Source organism: Lutra lutra, chromosome 4 (genome assembly GCF_902655055.1).
Source record: "Lutra lutra chromosome 4, mLutLut1.2, whole genome shotgun sequence".
Taxonomy (NCBI): Eukaryota; Metazoa; Chordata; class Mammalia; order Carnivora; family Mustelidae; genus Lutra; species Lutra lutra.
In genome coordinates, this window is record NC_062281.1 from 38,690,864 (window position 1) to 38,705,156 (window position 14,293).

Consider the following 14,293-nt stretch of genomic DNA (forward strand, 5'->3'; position numbering starts at 1 on the left):
GCCTTTCTGCCTACTTGTGATCTCTCTGTCAAATAAATAAATAAAAATCTTTTTAAAAAAAAAAGTAAATCCCCATGTACTGTTCTGGAGAATTCTAAAGTACAAACATAGGATGTGTTACCCTAAACATAAACATGCCATCCAACACAAATATAAAAATGAAAAAAAAATCCGAGAGTACCGAATTCACCCTTTTGTTCAGTATTAAGCCTGTGAGTACCTACTAGGCTACTGGGCCACGGGTTCCTCTGATGTTCTTCCTTTAATTCTAGTTATTTCCCTTCCAGCCTCTGCCTAGTACTACAGTTTATCTGTGTCCAAAACCTTCCACCTAAATCCTATCCAGGTTGTCTGTCATGATATTAGTGTCACATTCCCCAGGAACCATCTGGTAAAGGTTGAAATGCCTCAGAAGATTATTATATGCTTGCCATGAGTTCTATACAGAGTACCTATACTTCTGGCATTTTCCCAGGGGTCAAAGGCCAACCAGTGACAAGAGACTTTGCAAGTGACCCAACTCACTTTGCTTTGCAGAGAAAGCTGAACCTTCTAGAAGAAAGCATCTCCATCCTAGGAAAAAAATATTTTCACAGCTAAGTAGTTCCTCTTTTCTCCTCTTAATCTGCTATCTTCTGAAGGTTGTACCTTCCTTCATTCTTCTATAGGAGGATTATTAGGCTTCTCTCCTGAAACCAGGATAAAGTCTCTGTCTATAGTGCTAAATCATAGTGTTCAAAGTCTAATGGTAAGAGAAGTTGTCCATCGTAAACTTTGACACTAGGTCAGGGACTTTTCTCACCTTGTGCTTTCAGGCAGGGCAGTCTTGGAGTTGGGTGCTATTAACAATGATCATTATATTGTTTTTATCTGAAGGAATAATCCACAAAGAATTAGAATAAACAAAAGGGAATAAAACCTTAAGGGTATCAATTTTAATATTTTCGAAAAACAAAAATTCCAATTCCAAACCATCTAATTCCAAAATGCCACAATACAGAGAGGGAAGAGCTGAAGCTTCAGTAAAAGAATTGTGAAAAGTCTTACTTTAAAAACTTAGGGATAGAGGGGCGCCTGGGTGGCTCAGTGGGTTAAAGCCACTGCCTTCGGCTCAGGTCATGATCTCAGGGTCCTGTGATTGAGCCCCGCATCGGGCTCTCTGCTCAGCAGGGAGCCTGCTTCCTCCTCTCTCTCTGCCTGCCTCTCTGCCTACTTGTATTCTCTGTCAAGTAAATAAATAAAATCTTTAAAAAAAAAAAACTTAGGGATAGAGAACACCCTCTATACTGAATATTTTGGAGGCATCCTACTCTTCCAGAACCCAGAGGAGAAGCAGCAGTTAAATAGCAAGACACTTTTGCCGAAGTGTTGAAACAAACAAGAAGGAGTTTTATTTTGGAAATACACTCTTTAAAGATAAATTTGGCTTCCATTTTCCATATCTAGGTGCATCCAACAAGATACAAAAACAAACAAAACAACAAAACAAAGACCCACGACATTATGTACAGAGCTCTAAAATGAGCTGTGAATATCTACAAGAACTAGCATATGCTCTTTGTGAAGGGATGTACTTATGTGGCTTTCTACAGTTCTCAGTCCTCGAGAAGAAGGGTTAACTCCCCGGGGCTGCAGGTGCAGCTGCAGCAGGGGAAGAGCTGGGGTCTGTAAGGGGTTGGGGGGCGCAACCCCTGGGGTGGGAGGCCTGGAGAGGTGTCTGGGGAGGGGAGCAGCGGCGGCATGGGACACATCCTGGGCTTCTCTAGAAGTCCTGCCGCGGGGTGTGAGTCAGGCTGTGCCGCCGCAGATCACAGTTTCGCCTGAACACTTTGCCGCACTGCTCGCAGCTGTAGGGCTTGATGTCTGTATGGGTGAGAAGGTGAGTTTTCAGATTACTTCTCTGATTAAAGGTTCTTCCACATGTGGGACATTTGTGTGGAGATTCCTGTTCAGATGTGAAGCAAGCAAAGGATTAATCCTTCACACCACCACCGCACCCTTCTCAATAGTTTCTGTCTTATCGGTATCACAAGCATTAACTTTACACACGCACGACAACAAAAGAGGGGACTTGCAGAAACAAATCTGGCTCCTAATCCTCCAATCTCAAAAACACACGCACGCAGGCACACACAAGGGCCCGATTACACTGATAACTGCTGGTGGCCACCCCAGTGGGCTTTGTGATTTCCAGGTCTTTACATTTCATCACCGTGTCACAGGCAGGAAAAGGAGGAAGGAAAAACTCTAATCCTCTCTTAAGGAACGACATTCTCCAGGGCAATAAGGCTCCTCTTTGCTGGAAAATTAAACTATTCCTCAATGTTCAGAAAACTACAAATTATGAGGCCCCTGGGAGAAAGAGCATATGGGATTTCACCATGCCTCCATTATCAAAATTACCTTTATTTCCTCCTAAACACGAAAGCTTTAAATGCAGGAAAGATCAGATGGGGAAAAAATTAATTCTAAAATTAGGATTTAGAATACAGAGAATGGTCTTTTCTTTAAGAAAAATATAATCATGTTTTGTGTTAAGTAAGATTAAATTTGGGGGGGGGGGATTATAAAAAGTTGAGTGCTGTTTTCCCCACCTAGAAAACTAAATCTAAACAGAGCCTTTTAAGAGAAAGAGCCTGCCACGAAACACCTTTGTAAGGAGAAAAAAAATCATAAAACGAAACCAGCCATTGTCTTTAAACAAGAAAACAAACTTACCTGCATATGTAAAGTTTTGTGAACTGCTAGAGTTCTAGACTGACAAAATCCTTTCCCACACTCCTGACATTTGAAAGGTTTTTCTTTGGAATGGATATACCTGTAAATCAATATAAGGTTTCATTGAAATGGTTTTATGACCAGGATGAGGAGTTCCTTTTGACAGTACTCAAGAGGAAGTCGTGAGAAGACAAAAGAAACTGGAGTCCCATTATTTATGTTTTCAGATTGTGTTTTTTTTCCCCCTGTGTAATTCTGTTTATGGTTAACCTCAACTAACAGATTCTTCCAAACATTCACCGGAGGCTGACTTTATCTACACTTGATCGCCCTCTCTGGCTGTATTCTGGAGCTCAAAATCCTGCTGAATGTGTCCTTCCTGGTCTCTTCCGCTTTCTTTGGTACCTAAACTGGCCAAATCAGGACGTTAGGCAAGGTCGAATTCAGGGCAACTGATTTTAGCAAATCCCTAAATAGCCACGGAAGATCCCAACCGAAGTCCTAACCCTGTGGAACAGCAGGCAGAGTCCAGAGAGAAGATAAACCAGCCCTTCTCCTGGGAGGTTTTCACCCGATGAAAACACTTACGTTATAGTATTTCTTCAGTTGCCGTTTAGGAATGCAGAGTTTAAGGTCGTGGAAGGGTTGTGGGGAGCTGTTTCTAAATTCAGTGATCTCAAGACCCTCATAAATAAAATAAAATAAAGTTTGCTTTGGCAGGCTCTGGGGTGCATCTGGGGGTGGGGAGATAGTGAAAGGAGGGAACCCAGTTAAGGTGGCCTGAGAACATTAGAAATGGTCTGACTGCAACGCAGACTAATATCCACCATGGGGAGGTCTTTGGGGTCCCTGGGCTGTACCCGCTCCACCTCCCCAGCAGCAACTGGGAGAAAACTGGGAAACAGATCTCAGGACCAAGGCTAACCCACAAGATTGCAACTGCCCAAGGATGAGAAAAGGCCCTCCTGCATTCCAAACAAGGACGCTGGTAAGAGACAGCGGAGGAAGAAGGTAAAGGTTGGGGGTTAGTTGTAGCTGGCGGGGGAGGGCCTTTGGGGATATAGTCTAGTTCAGAGGGGATTTTAGTGACCCCTGGAGTGTCTCTCAGGACTCAGTACTCTGGACAAAGTCCTTTTCCCTTCCGAGGCCAACCTCTTTCCCCACCTCACCTGTGATCCCGCAGGTGATCTTGCCTTCGGAAGGCCTTGTGGCAGATGTCACACGTGTATGGCCTCTCATCTGTGTGGGTCCTCTCGTGGATGAGCAAGTTGTAGGATTTGGTAAAGTGTCTGCCGCAAAACTTGCAGATAAACTCTTTTTTCGTTTTGGAGGGCAACCTCCCTCGGGAGGGCTTTCTGTCCGGAGTCAATTTACTGAGACCCGAGATGGGGCTACCCAGCCCCGGGCTCAGCTTGGTCAGGTCTCCCATCTTAGGGGGATCCTCTTGCGTGGCGGCCACCGCCAAGTTGGCAAAGTCAAAACGGGGCCGGTCCTTGTGCAGGGCTGGGAGGACGTGGGCAATGGCTCCCTGCTTGGGGTGGAAGAGGTGGGTGGTAAAGGGCAGAGCCGGGAAAGGAAATCGTGCGTCCACGAGGCCCTGTGCCGCCGCCATCTCGGTGATGGTGGAGCGGGTGATCTCGTGCACGTTGGGGTACCCCAGTGTCCAGTGGTTCATGTGCATGGTCTGCACGGCGCTGAGACCGTACAGGCCCTGCAGGTGGTCCACCGCGGCGGGGAAGGTGTTCACGGCCTGCAGGAAGGAGTAATTGGTGAGCTGCAGCGACGGGTGGAGCGGGATGGGCGCCGGCAGGGCCTTGCTCCCCATTCTCCCGGCTGTTGGGGGGCGGAGGGAACCGCCCCTTTCTTCCAGGACTCGGAGGCAGGTGGGCGAGGGGCTCCGGTGAAAACCCAGAGAGGCAACAACACGCAGAGCAAACCCTAAAAATGGCAGGGGAAGAAGGGAGAGTTGTGACTATTATCTAAGCCCCCTCGGCCCACCCTTTGGTGCCAAGGGTTACCACACCTTCCTTCAAAGTCTTCCTCCCCACTCTACTCCAGGGTCCCCAAAAGGAGTGGTGAGGCAACAGCAGAGTGCCTGCCAGGCGAGTCTGCACCGAGCTCGGCCCCGGGGCCAGGGTGTCAGACGCGGCAGGAAGTGGCCTTCTGGCGAGCGGGTGTCCCGCACCCCAGCAGCCTTTATGTGGGCACCCACAGGAAGGTCGGAATGCCAGCACGCAAGGAACGGAAGACCCGGGCCTCAGGAGAAAGAAAGGTGGGGTGGGGGCGGGGGAGGAGTCCTGCAGCAGAGGCAGCATCCACTTCACCCCAACCACCCCACCGTGTGCGGAGAAGCTCGGGCAAATCCGACGGCCGAGACGCCAGCACCTGCAGGCCTGCGGCCCAGTCTCTGTTGCCGGGGCGCTTCCGAGCTCCCCGGGGAACGACGCGGAGGGTCCCTCCTAGCCGCAGTGCGGCTGCTCCTCCTGCAGCGCCCCCAGCCCGCTGCCCCGCCCCGCCATCGCCTTTCCCGCGCTTACCCCCGCCACGCCGCGGGTGCCGGAGCGCAGCCCCCGTGCGCTCTGTGCTGCAGGGCCCTCGGGCCCTCGGAGGGGCCAGTCTCGCCCCGCGCTGACCTCAGAGGTTTTCTTTTTCCTTCCTCTGCCTCAGTCCCATTTATCAGCGGTGACGGGCCGCAGGAAAGAAAAGTGACACCTCGGGGGCCGGGTTCAGCCTGGAATTGCCCCCTCCTCCTTCCCAGGGGCCGTTCCCTCCCACCCCCCACCAAGATCCCTTCCAGATGGTTCAGGCTCCCAGGGGGTGAGTTGCGGTGGTGTGGAATAGGGGTGGGTGGGCGGAGAACCTCCCTGAGGCCCGAACCCCTTCTCCCAGACTGAGCGCCAAGCTCTAGGGAGGCTGGAGAGGCTTCCCAGCCTGGCATTAGGAACCGCTCCTGCACCGGCGAGGCCTCCGGGGAAGAGCAGAGAGGAGTGGAGGGGAGAGTAGGCTCCCTGAGGAGGCAAAGGAAAGGGGCAGCCGGGGAGCCACAGCGATAGTTCGAGCAGGTACAATGCGTCTTTGACCGCCAGGAGGAGGGTCGTTTATCTGCTCGGAGACGTGGGCGGCCTGGGGCCTAAGCAGGGTGCAAGCACTCGCATCTCTCTGCCCCCCAAATAACAACAGAGAGGTCTGATTTCAGACCCAGGTTCCCCAGGACACCTCACCTGCATTCAGGGTGGGCCCACCTTTGCCCACTTCAGCTGCCTTTTAGCAATGGTTCTGCCAGCGCTGCCGACCTGGGCCTTGCCTCTGAGGGCAGCTCCCCAGGTGCGGGACTCACAGCTAAGTGCTTTCTCTGGAAAGGGGCCGGCAGGCCGGTTAGAGCCAACGACCTTTCAGTCTGGCTTTTGAACCCAGCGGGAAGCTGGGAAGGTTTGTCCAGTCTCTAACCCTCATCACCTACCCCTTTACATGTCTGAATCTTCTATAGGGCGCTGTGAAGTGTTGTCCGGGGCTCCTAGGGCTGACTTGGGGGACCGTGCTAATGACACAGCGCTCTGACAAGGCAGAATTTGGTAGTCTCAGTGAGTCTCACACCTTCTCTCCCTCCTCTTCTGTTTGGAATGCTCAGAGACAGGGATTTATTAATGAACCGCTTCTGCCTGGTGGTATTTGGTCTGGGAGTTCAGACTGGGAGTTAATGAGAGGTGTGTAACAGTCAGAGGGGCTCAGTCAGACCATTCAACCGAAACTGTAAACCTCCATTAGTAATAAACTTTCCCACCACAAATCACGATTCATTTTTGTTCAGTGGCAACCCTCAAGCCCTCCTAGAAAGGCAGGGGGAAAAAAGGTACCAACATTCCTGGTAATCTATCTGTTTATTTCCTCTTCCATCAAAAATAATAAGTTATGCTTTTATTTCCTTCTTTTTGTGTAATGAGGATTTTCCAGAGAGTCAAAATATTATCTTCTCCCTAGAGTTAAAAAGTGGTCTCCCCCATAGAGAGGAAACTGAAATTAATATTTGGGTGTATTCCCAGGCTAGATTTCTTAGAAATAAATACAGGAGGCAAAGTATGACTCCTACCTCTGTTATGGGGGGGTGGGGAGAGAGGGTGTCAATTGGAGGAATATCCCACCGTGATCTCCATTTTACGTGCACAAAGTGAAATCTGCCTAAACGTTACATGTTAATTCTGCCAGCAGAAAGTTGAGTGCCATCTCCCTTCCCTTTTCTTCAAATGGTTTATAACACAAAAATTAGCAACTCTATTACAGTTCAGCTCAAAGTGGCCCAAAAGTGTATCTCATAGTAAGTTTTCATTTTAATTTGCAGGACAGAGATCTTCTTCATAGAGGAACAGCAAACCATTGGTGACTTCAACGCTTTTAGAAATAGAACAACTCCAAATATTCACCAAACACTTTTGCCATAAATAATTACAGAATTTAGATTTCCACTCTTCCACTGAGTTGCTGGAAATGTATGTCAAAAGATATTTTAAGTCCATGCAAAAGATCTAAAGTACTTTCGTTTTGTCTAAAGTTGAGCATGTAATTCCCACACTGAGTTTCGGGCAATAACAGCGGTCATCATCCTTTGCTGTCAATTCTCCTCTACCCCTTTTCGGACCATTGGTTACTTTTAATTTTACAAGGAAAGAACCAATGAAGACATTAATATTTCGGTGGAACTGAGACTAGTTTTCTCTCATCAGTCTTCTTCACAGGGATTTCCAGGCATGTACAGAAGTTTTGTAAAATTTAGTTCACTGGTTGTCAACAAGTTAAAAAAAAAGTGTACATAACTAATTTCAGTTCAGTGAAGCTTTCAAAACATTGGAGAAAAAAAGGTACGCGGTAATTTGATAGAGTATTGCTCTTTGGTAATGCTGTTATTACACTGAGTTATCTAAAAATAATATACAGTCTGGTCATCTGCTAAAACCTGTGTATTGGTGTGAGAGAAATGACTGATGGATCCATAGACTCGCTGAATTTCAGCCCAAGCCACGGTGGAATTTTGCATAAATCAGAGCGAAAGTCTTAGTAGATATAAGGAGATCATTTAAAAAGTAATAATGATGGCCAGCTTGCATCAGGTGAACAGAGGAAAACGGCCGCGAAGTTCCTGCCCCTTCGCAGCGCCTCTGCCTTCCCAAGGAGTTAATTAAATTAAGATGCCTTCCGCATAATCTGGGTTCTGTTTCTCTCAGCTCCCTCGCTCCCCCTGCGTGAGTAATTTTCTTGTTCTGCTCGGGACTGCAGTTCGTTCAGCAGAGAAAGTAGCTGTCTGTGCCGTTTTGCTGCGGGAAACGCCAACCCTCTTTTGTTCTCTGCTAACAGGTAGGGAGACAGATCTCGCGCTCCCTCCACAAACACCTTTTTCTCCCTCCTTCCTGCAACCACCAGTCCTTTCTCTGTAGCTCTTACCCGAGAATTTAAGCGTTTAAACCCCAGGGGAATTTACCCTCTGCTCCCCCGACCCCCCCGCCCCACACCCCTTGCCCTAGGTCTGGAGGGTGGGAGGGGGGAAATCAAAAGGCCAGCAACAAAGTTGGAGAAATTGCCTAGGTCTGAACTATTATTACTTCCTTCTTGAAACGCGCCGGCTAGGCAGGCAGTGTGAGCCCCGGCGCGTTGGCGCTCCGCTGCGCTGCCACGGCTGCCCCGGGACGGGTGGACCAGGAATACTACGGCCCGGTCGGAAACACCACGGGATCAGGGGGTTTTATCTCAGCGTACGTCGATCAGCTTTTATAAGAAGCCTTGCTGAATGCTTAGATTAAATGTCGCAAAACAAAACTAAAATCAGTACATAAAAGTGTGTGTCCTTAAGTGTTAGGCGGGAGTGGAGTGCGGGGGGATCCGATACAGTGAGAAACACAATGCCCCAAGGTTGCATCCGTATGATTTCTTTTCACAATTTCTGAACGTGCGGCACGCCTGACCGAGAATCTGAGTGTCCCCTGCACCCCCTGCACCCTTTCTTCCTTAAGGCGGCTGCAGCTCCTTCCCAGAGCGGACACTCACCTCCCTCTGAAGGGTCCGCCCGGGAAGCGCCGATCAGACCCGGCCCAGGTGGTGAGGCGCGGAACTCGGAAAGGTCATTGGGTCCACGCGGGGCAAACTTCTTTTTCCGAGCGGAATCCCGGGAGCCGCGGACATGATCTGGAGGACAGCGAGCAGCAAAAGCGAGAGCGGATCCCAGCCTTCGTCCGGGTCTGTGGACGTGGAGTTGGTAAAGCTCGGGGGTTGTTGGAGCCGAAGCTCAGCGCTCGCCCGGAACCCCGCGCCTCCGCGAGCCTCTCGCCGCCGACTCCGGGTAAGGTCGGAGCCTGCAGTCTCGCAGGGCCATCACCCTCCAGCAGCGAGCACTCCGAGCTCTGTCCCCGCCCGCGTCCCTCCCCAGGCTGCTCGCGGCCAGGAGTCCCGGGCTTTAGTAGCAGCCCCGCCTCCCCTCCGCGCGGGCGTCCAGCGGCAGCGCGGGGCCCACGGAGCCTGGCTCCGCCTCCGCGCCCGGCGCCCGCTAATGGTCCACTCTGTTTACTTGTGTTTGGATAGCAACTGAGTCTTAAAGGCACAGGTTTCCTCGAGGTTTCCCTGCTCCAGAGATGAGCCGAAGGTGACTCAGTTCAAAACTCACACATAAGCAAAGCCCACCCCCTTTTCCTTCTCGGTGCCACTTTTCCTTATACTGTTAGAAACTGAACAGCGAGTTCTCTGCTTCCTGAAGACCCTGCAGAGAAACCCAAAGAGCATTTTGTAGTCTTATTTGACGCTCTCGCCATATTAATTTCCACATCTTAACACGTTTAATATAACCATCTTTTTCGTAAAGTCAATCAGTGCTAGACTGGATTCTCCAAAATGTATCACATTTCCCTCAATTTTAAATACAGCTTTGTACATACTTTTTGTCAATTATGACTATATCTGTAGTCTGCTTTTGTTTGCTGTTTTCAAAACGAAGTTTGTTTTTAGAGGTGACAATTGACTAATTCCGTAATTACTGCAAAGACATACGTGGGATGCCTCAGAAGAAATTTCTTCCAACATTTATGGTTTAATCAGTCAAGGTACATTTTATAAGCAGTAAACCATCTTGGTCAAAGGGTGGGCATCTGCAACCCATTGGCAAACAATAAAGACTCCATCTGGAATGGGTGAAGAACAGTCATTTTAAAATTTTAGGAAAATTCTATTGTAGCTTCTCACACATGTCCATCTTCATTCCCAACCCAAAACAAAAAAACAAAAACAAAAACAAAAAAGAAACACTTCATTGTTCAGTCTCGAGGAAAGGTAATCGAATCGATACATTTTACAGGTTCTTCTAAAGGCTTGGTCCTGTGTGAGTCTAACTGCAGAACGCACTTCAGCTACGCTGTAAGTAGGGTGATCAAGTGACAGAAAGGGAATGACACACTCATTTAACAGCCTCTTTCCAGATGAGATCTGAGAGAACAACATTGAGCAAAACGCCCTTCATCCCAGACGAGTCACCAGAGGGGATTTGCGTTAACCCCTGGCAAGTTCACGCTTTGAGGGGCGCAAATCTTCCAGCCAAAATGCTGTACAATATAAGTGTTCCGTCAAAAGATGGTTTTGGATGTGCAGCCCCAAAGGACAATTAAAATAATCTCATCGTGCAGGGGTAGTGGATGAATATAAGCAAAAGACTAAAACTTGTCAAAAGGTTAACCAGTGACTGCTGAGCCAAGCAGAAGCTACGAGATATTATTTTATTAATATACAATTCCTTCTATTTTACTTATGCCCAGATGGATAGAATTTTTCGTTCCTTTGGTAAAAGGTAATACAGGGATTGTAGATCTTTTTCCCCCTTTCTTTCCAATTTCAGTTCTCGAAGGTTAAAAAGTGAGCTTGGGATGGAGACCCCAGTGTTTAATATATTTCAGTATTTAAATGCTTAAAAAGTAGATTTGACAAACTATGGAAGTAGCAGAATGCCTAAGATTTCAGGGGTTTCAAAAAACAAAACAAAACAGGTTTTCCCTAGTGGGTTCTATAGGGGTGCTTTCATTTCAGCGCTCAGTCCTGAGCTCCAACTACCGGGATGCCTGTGGTCCCCTCTCTCTAACCACCTCATTCCTTCCGCAGCTTTTCTCAATTTGGAAAATTTGGAGGGAACTTTCTCTTCTTTCAGATCCCTAGGACACACACTCCCGGGGTGGTGACCTGAAGAGTGTTTCTACGCTTCGTATTTCCTCTTCCAAAGTGGAAGCAACTCCCCAGCGGCAGGTTTCACACCTTCCCACCCTGTACGTGTGTGCGCGAGGAACCGTCTTTTTCCTGCTGGGTGGACAGAATTTCCAACCACGCACGATCTGCACCCTCTTTCCGCAAACCTTCTGAGCCCAGGTTTTTTCATAAACGTGTTTGCCTCGCCCACCCCCGCTTGCCAAGGTCAACAATGGAGTCTGGGCTACGTTGGCCCCGGGACTGCTGTCGCTTGAAAGGTAGGAAAGAGTCCACGAGTTCCGAGCTTTGGGGCGGGTAGCACCTCTGCAGCTTCCAGGCCCGCACCCGGCAGGTGCGCGCTTCAGGCCCGGACGGAGCCTGAGGCTGAGATCCTCGCGGCACTGTACGCAGGGCTTTCTCCGGCCACCTCCGCACCCACCTCGGGCGGGCCCTTGAGTTTCTCCAGGCTCAGCCCCGGCGAGCCCCTTGCTCACCCCGGCGTCTAGAGCGCACTCATTGTGGCGCCCACCCAGGAGCAGCCTCACCCGCCGGACTACCCCAGAGACAACGCTCCGCTGGGAAGATAGGCCACCCGGTCGTTGTGGGGTCCGGGTGTGTGGAGAGGGAAATCCTGGGAGCCTATAGCGGCCCAGCTGCTGCCGGGGATCTGCATCTCTGCTGCAGCCGTCCCACTCCCTCCGCGCGCCCCCACCCCCACCCCGGGAGCTGCGCCGCCGCTTCACTCTGACATTTCAGCGGCCACGGTCATCTGCTGTCCTCGCTCTGAGTTCTGGGTTTTCGACACCAAGGACGCTTCCAGGGAAATGGCTAACAGACTGACGAGAGGCGCGGGAACAGTTGCTGTTCCAACCCGAACTGCCGAAAGTTTCCGCCCCGGGAGGACGGGGTGAAGGCCCGAGAGAGGAAACGCGGAGCTGGAGGAGGAGGGGTCCGACAGAGTAGGCCCCCCTCGCCCGCGCCCTGGCCCACCCAGGAGGCTCTGCCAGTTGAGCAACGAGCAGGTGTCTGACAACAGGCTTCTTGCAGATGATTCCGAATCTCTCCCACTCTGCGCGCTGCGGTTATCCCAAAAATGTTTACCCTTTAAGACACAAATGATGAAAACCCCATCTTTTTCACCAGGGATTTCAGCTGCCATTATTTCTGAGGGCTTGCCTCCTTTTTCCCTAGCCTTCCTCAGGCTCTTTAGGGCGGGGACCCCGTGCATTTGAACCTCCGGCACGGTTTGCCGCTTTTCCTAGATCCCGGAGGAGCTAGAAGCCCAGCTCTTCTCTGGGCGTGTGTTCTGCAGGCCGGGAGTAGAGACGAGGCCCGCGAAAACCTAGAGGAGGATCGCGGGCACTGGTCTCAGAACTGAGGGTGTGGAACAGGAACCAAAAGACAAAGAATTTTATCTTTTAGAAAAGTATGTTTCAGTGGGCGAGGTACGCTGGGATGGGATGGGAAAGCGCGGCCGCGGGCAGAGCTCCGCGGGCCGCGGGAAGAGCCGCAGCGCCCCCTGGAGGCAAGTGCCGAGCACTACCGGACGCAGGCGCCGGGGGCAGTCACAGGCAGCCTGCTCCGCGGTGTGAGTGCGTAGCCGTCCAGCTACCCCGCGGGCGATTGGATTCCTTCACCTCGTCCTGGGCCCCTTTGCTGCGGATGCAGAGTCCTGAGCGCTGCAGGGTTGCTGGAGAGAAGGCCTTGGCTTGGTCTCAGGGCCAACAAGCCCCTCTACCTCCACCGTTGGGGCCTTGATGAGGGCCCCCCCCTGCCCCCACAGCGACTTCTCGCCTGGCGGAATTTTCCAAGGCGAGTTTTCGGACTCAACGCGCCGTTCCGGGAGACTCTAGCTTTTGCGGGGCAGGGAAAGACCCCAGTTCTGACCCCGGCGCCGGGAGTTCAAGAGCGGTCCGGCGCTCATAGCTCAGATTCCAGCAGATTCCAAGGCCTCGGACACTGTCCCTGTGGGAGAGGCAAGAGAGGTTTCTCTGGGGGCCGTGTTAGGAAAGCTGACCCACCCCCTTACTACTTACGCTTCCTCCTACCCCATCTTTTGAAGCCCTGTCGGGAATGGGTCTCCTGGACCGGCCATGCTCTCCTTAAGCCCGAAAGCGAGAAGAGGCGTGTGGCGAGGCGCCGGGATCGCGCGCGAGCCTTGCTGGGGCGGAGCGGTGGGGGGACCTGAGGACCCCCTCGCCGCTTCCAGCCATCCAATCCCTGGGCCCAGCCACCTCCTGAATGGACCCAGCGGCTCAGCCTCAGGCACCAGAGGCCGGCCCAGCCTTGCGGGGCTCTTCCCTGGAGGCAGGAGGGTGAGGGATGCGTACTGGGCTCACTGGCGCTCTCCCGGCGCCTGTGCACCACTGGGCTTCACTCAGCGGGAGGCCGCAGGGCCCTTCCAGCCACCAACTTGCGTGGCAGCAAGGGGGGCAGCTGCCTGAGAAGGCCTTAGACCGGGTCGGAAGGTTAGCCGTGGGGCCACAGCAGGGGTGGGCAACCGAGGGACAGACCATCCTGGAAGCCTGGGTCCTTCGGTGTTTGGCTTTCCCGAGGGCCGAAGCAGCAAGGCCCAGCGCGGAGTCCAGGCCGCCCCGCGATCCACCGCCCCTCTAGAGTCGCGTGATATTGTGAAGGCCCTGGCGCTGGAGAACTGCTCCGCGTCTTCAGGCTGCGCGGAGTCCGGAGAGGTGTCGTGGGCGGGGGCTGCGGTGGTTGGCAGAGGCCGGCAGCAGCGCGTGCTGGCACTGGCACGTGCTGGGCGTGAGTGGAGCTCCGAGGCCCTGAGGCAGGCGCCTCCAGCCAAGGGCACCGGCTTAGGCTCCCAGGATAGCGGGGACAGGGCGCTCTCCGCTCTGGGGGACGCCCCCACCCCCGCGTCCCCTAGAAGCGGATCTCCTGCAGTTCGCCTCGAAAGAGAAAGCCAGGTCAAGTCGTATGCTTCCGAAGGACAGCTTTGACTTCAAGGTGATTTTCTAACGGAGCCCGTTGGTGTTCGTGACTAAAGGGACCTAAGCATCGGAGGACAAGACCCAGGAGCTTCCCAAGAGGGAGGACCCTGTGGCTAGTGCTCCTCTGGGACATCTCCACCCACCTAACGTGGGACTGTCCCAGCCCTCAAATTCCGTCCGAAAAAGATCCTCAGGAAAGACTAGGACAGAATCTGCAAACCTATTTTTATTAGGCTTTTACTTAAAAAGCAAACAAACAAGCAAACTTACCTGCCAACGCTTTAACATTCAGAAAACTCACATGAAAATCTTGATTTCTAATTCCTATGCGATAGTGAGCGAGCTGGATCCTAGCAGCTATGCTCTCGGTTCTCTATGGTCTGTTTTTAAAACGTCTTGGATTGCCTTTGAGTTTCCTA

At 51.6% G+C, this 14,293-nt stretch overlaps 1 protein-coding gene across 3 annotated transcripts; it reads right to left on the reverse strand.

Annotated features, from left to right (window-relative positions):
- Nucleotides 1-1,368: 1,368 nt before the first annotated feature.
- Nucleotides 1,369-9,135, reverse strand: OSR2 (odd-skipped related transciption factor 2). Of its 3 annotated transcripts, XM_047728151.1 has the most exons (5): nt 5,253-8,743; nt 4,742-4,923; nt 3,888-4,656; nt 2,719-2,818; nt 1,369-1,945 (listed from the first exon to the last, which is right to left on the reverse strand). In XM_047728151.1, the coding sequence occupies exons 1-5, from the start codon at nt 5,654-5,656 to the stop codon at nt 1,763-1,765; spliced, it is 1,638 nt and encodes a 545-aa protein (XP_047584107.1). In that variant the 5' UTR covers nt 5,657-8,743; the 3' UTR covers nt 1,369-1,762. The 3 variants fall into 3 exon arrangements, with proteins under 3 accessions (XP_047584107.1, XP_047584106.1, XP_047584105.1); XM_047728150.1 differs by lacking the exons at nt 4,742-4,923; nt 5,253-8,743 and adding an exon at nt 8,752-9,135 and having other exon boundaries at nt 1,369-1,863; XM_047728149.1 differs by lacking the exons at nt 4,742-4,923; nt 5,253-8,743 and adding an exon at nt 8,752-9,135.
- Nucleotides 9,136-14,293: the final 5,158 nt, after the last annotated feature.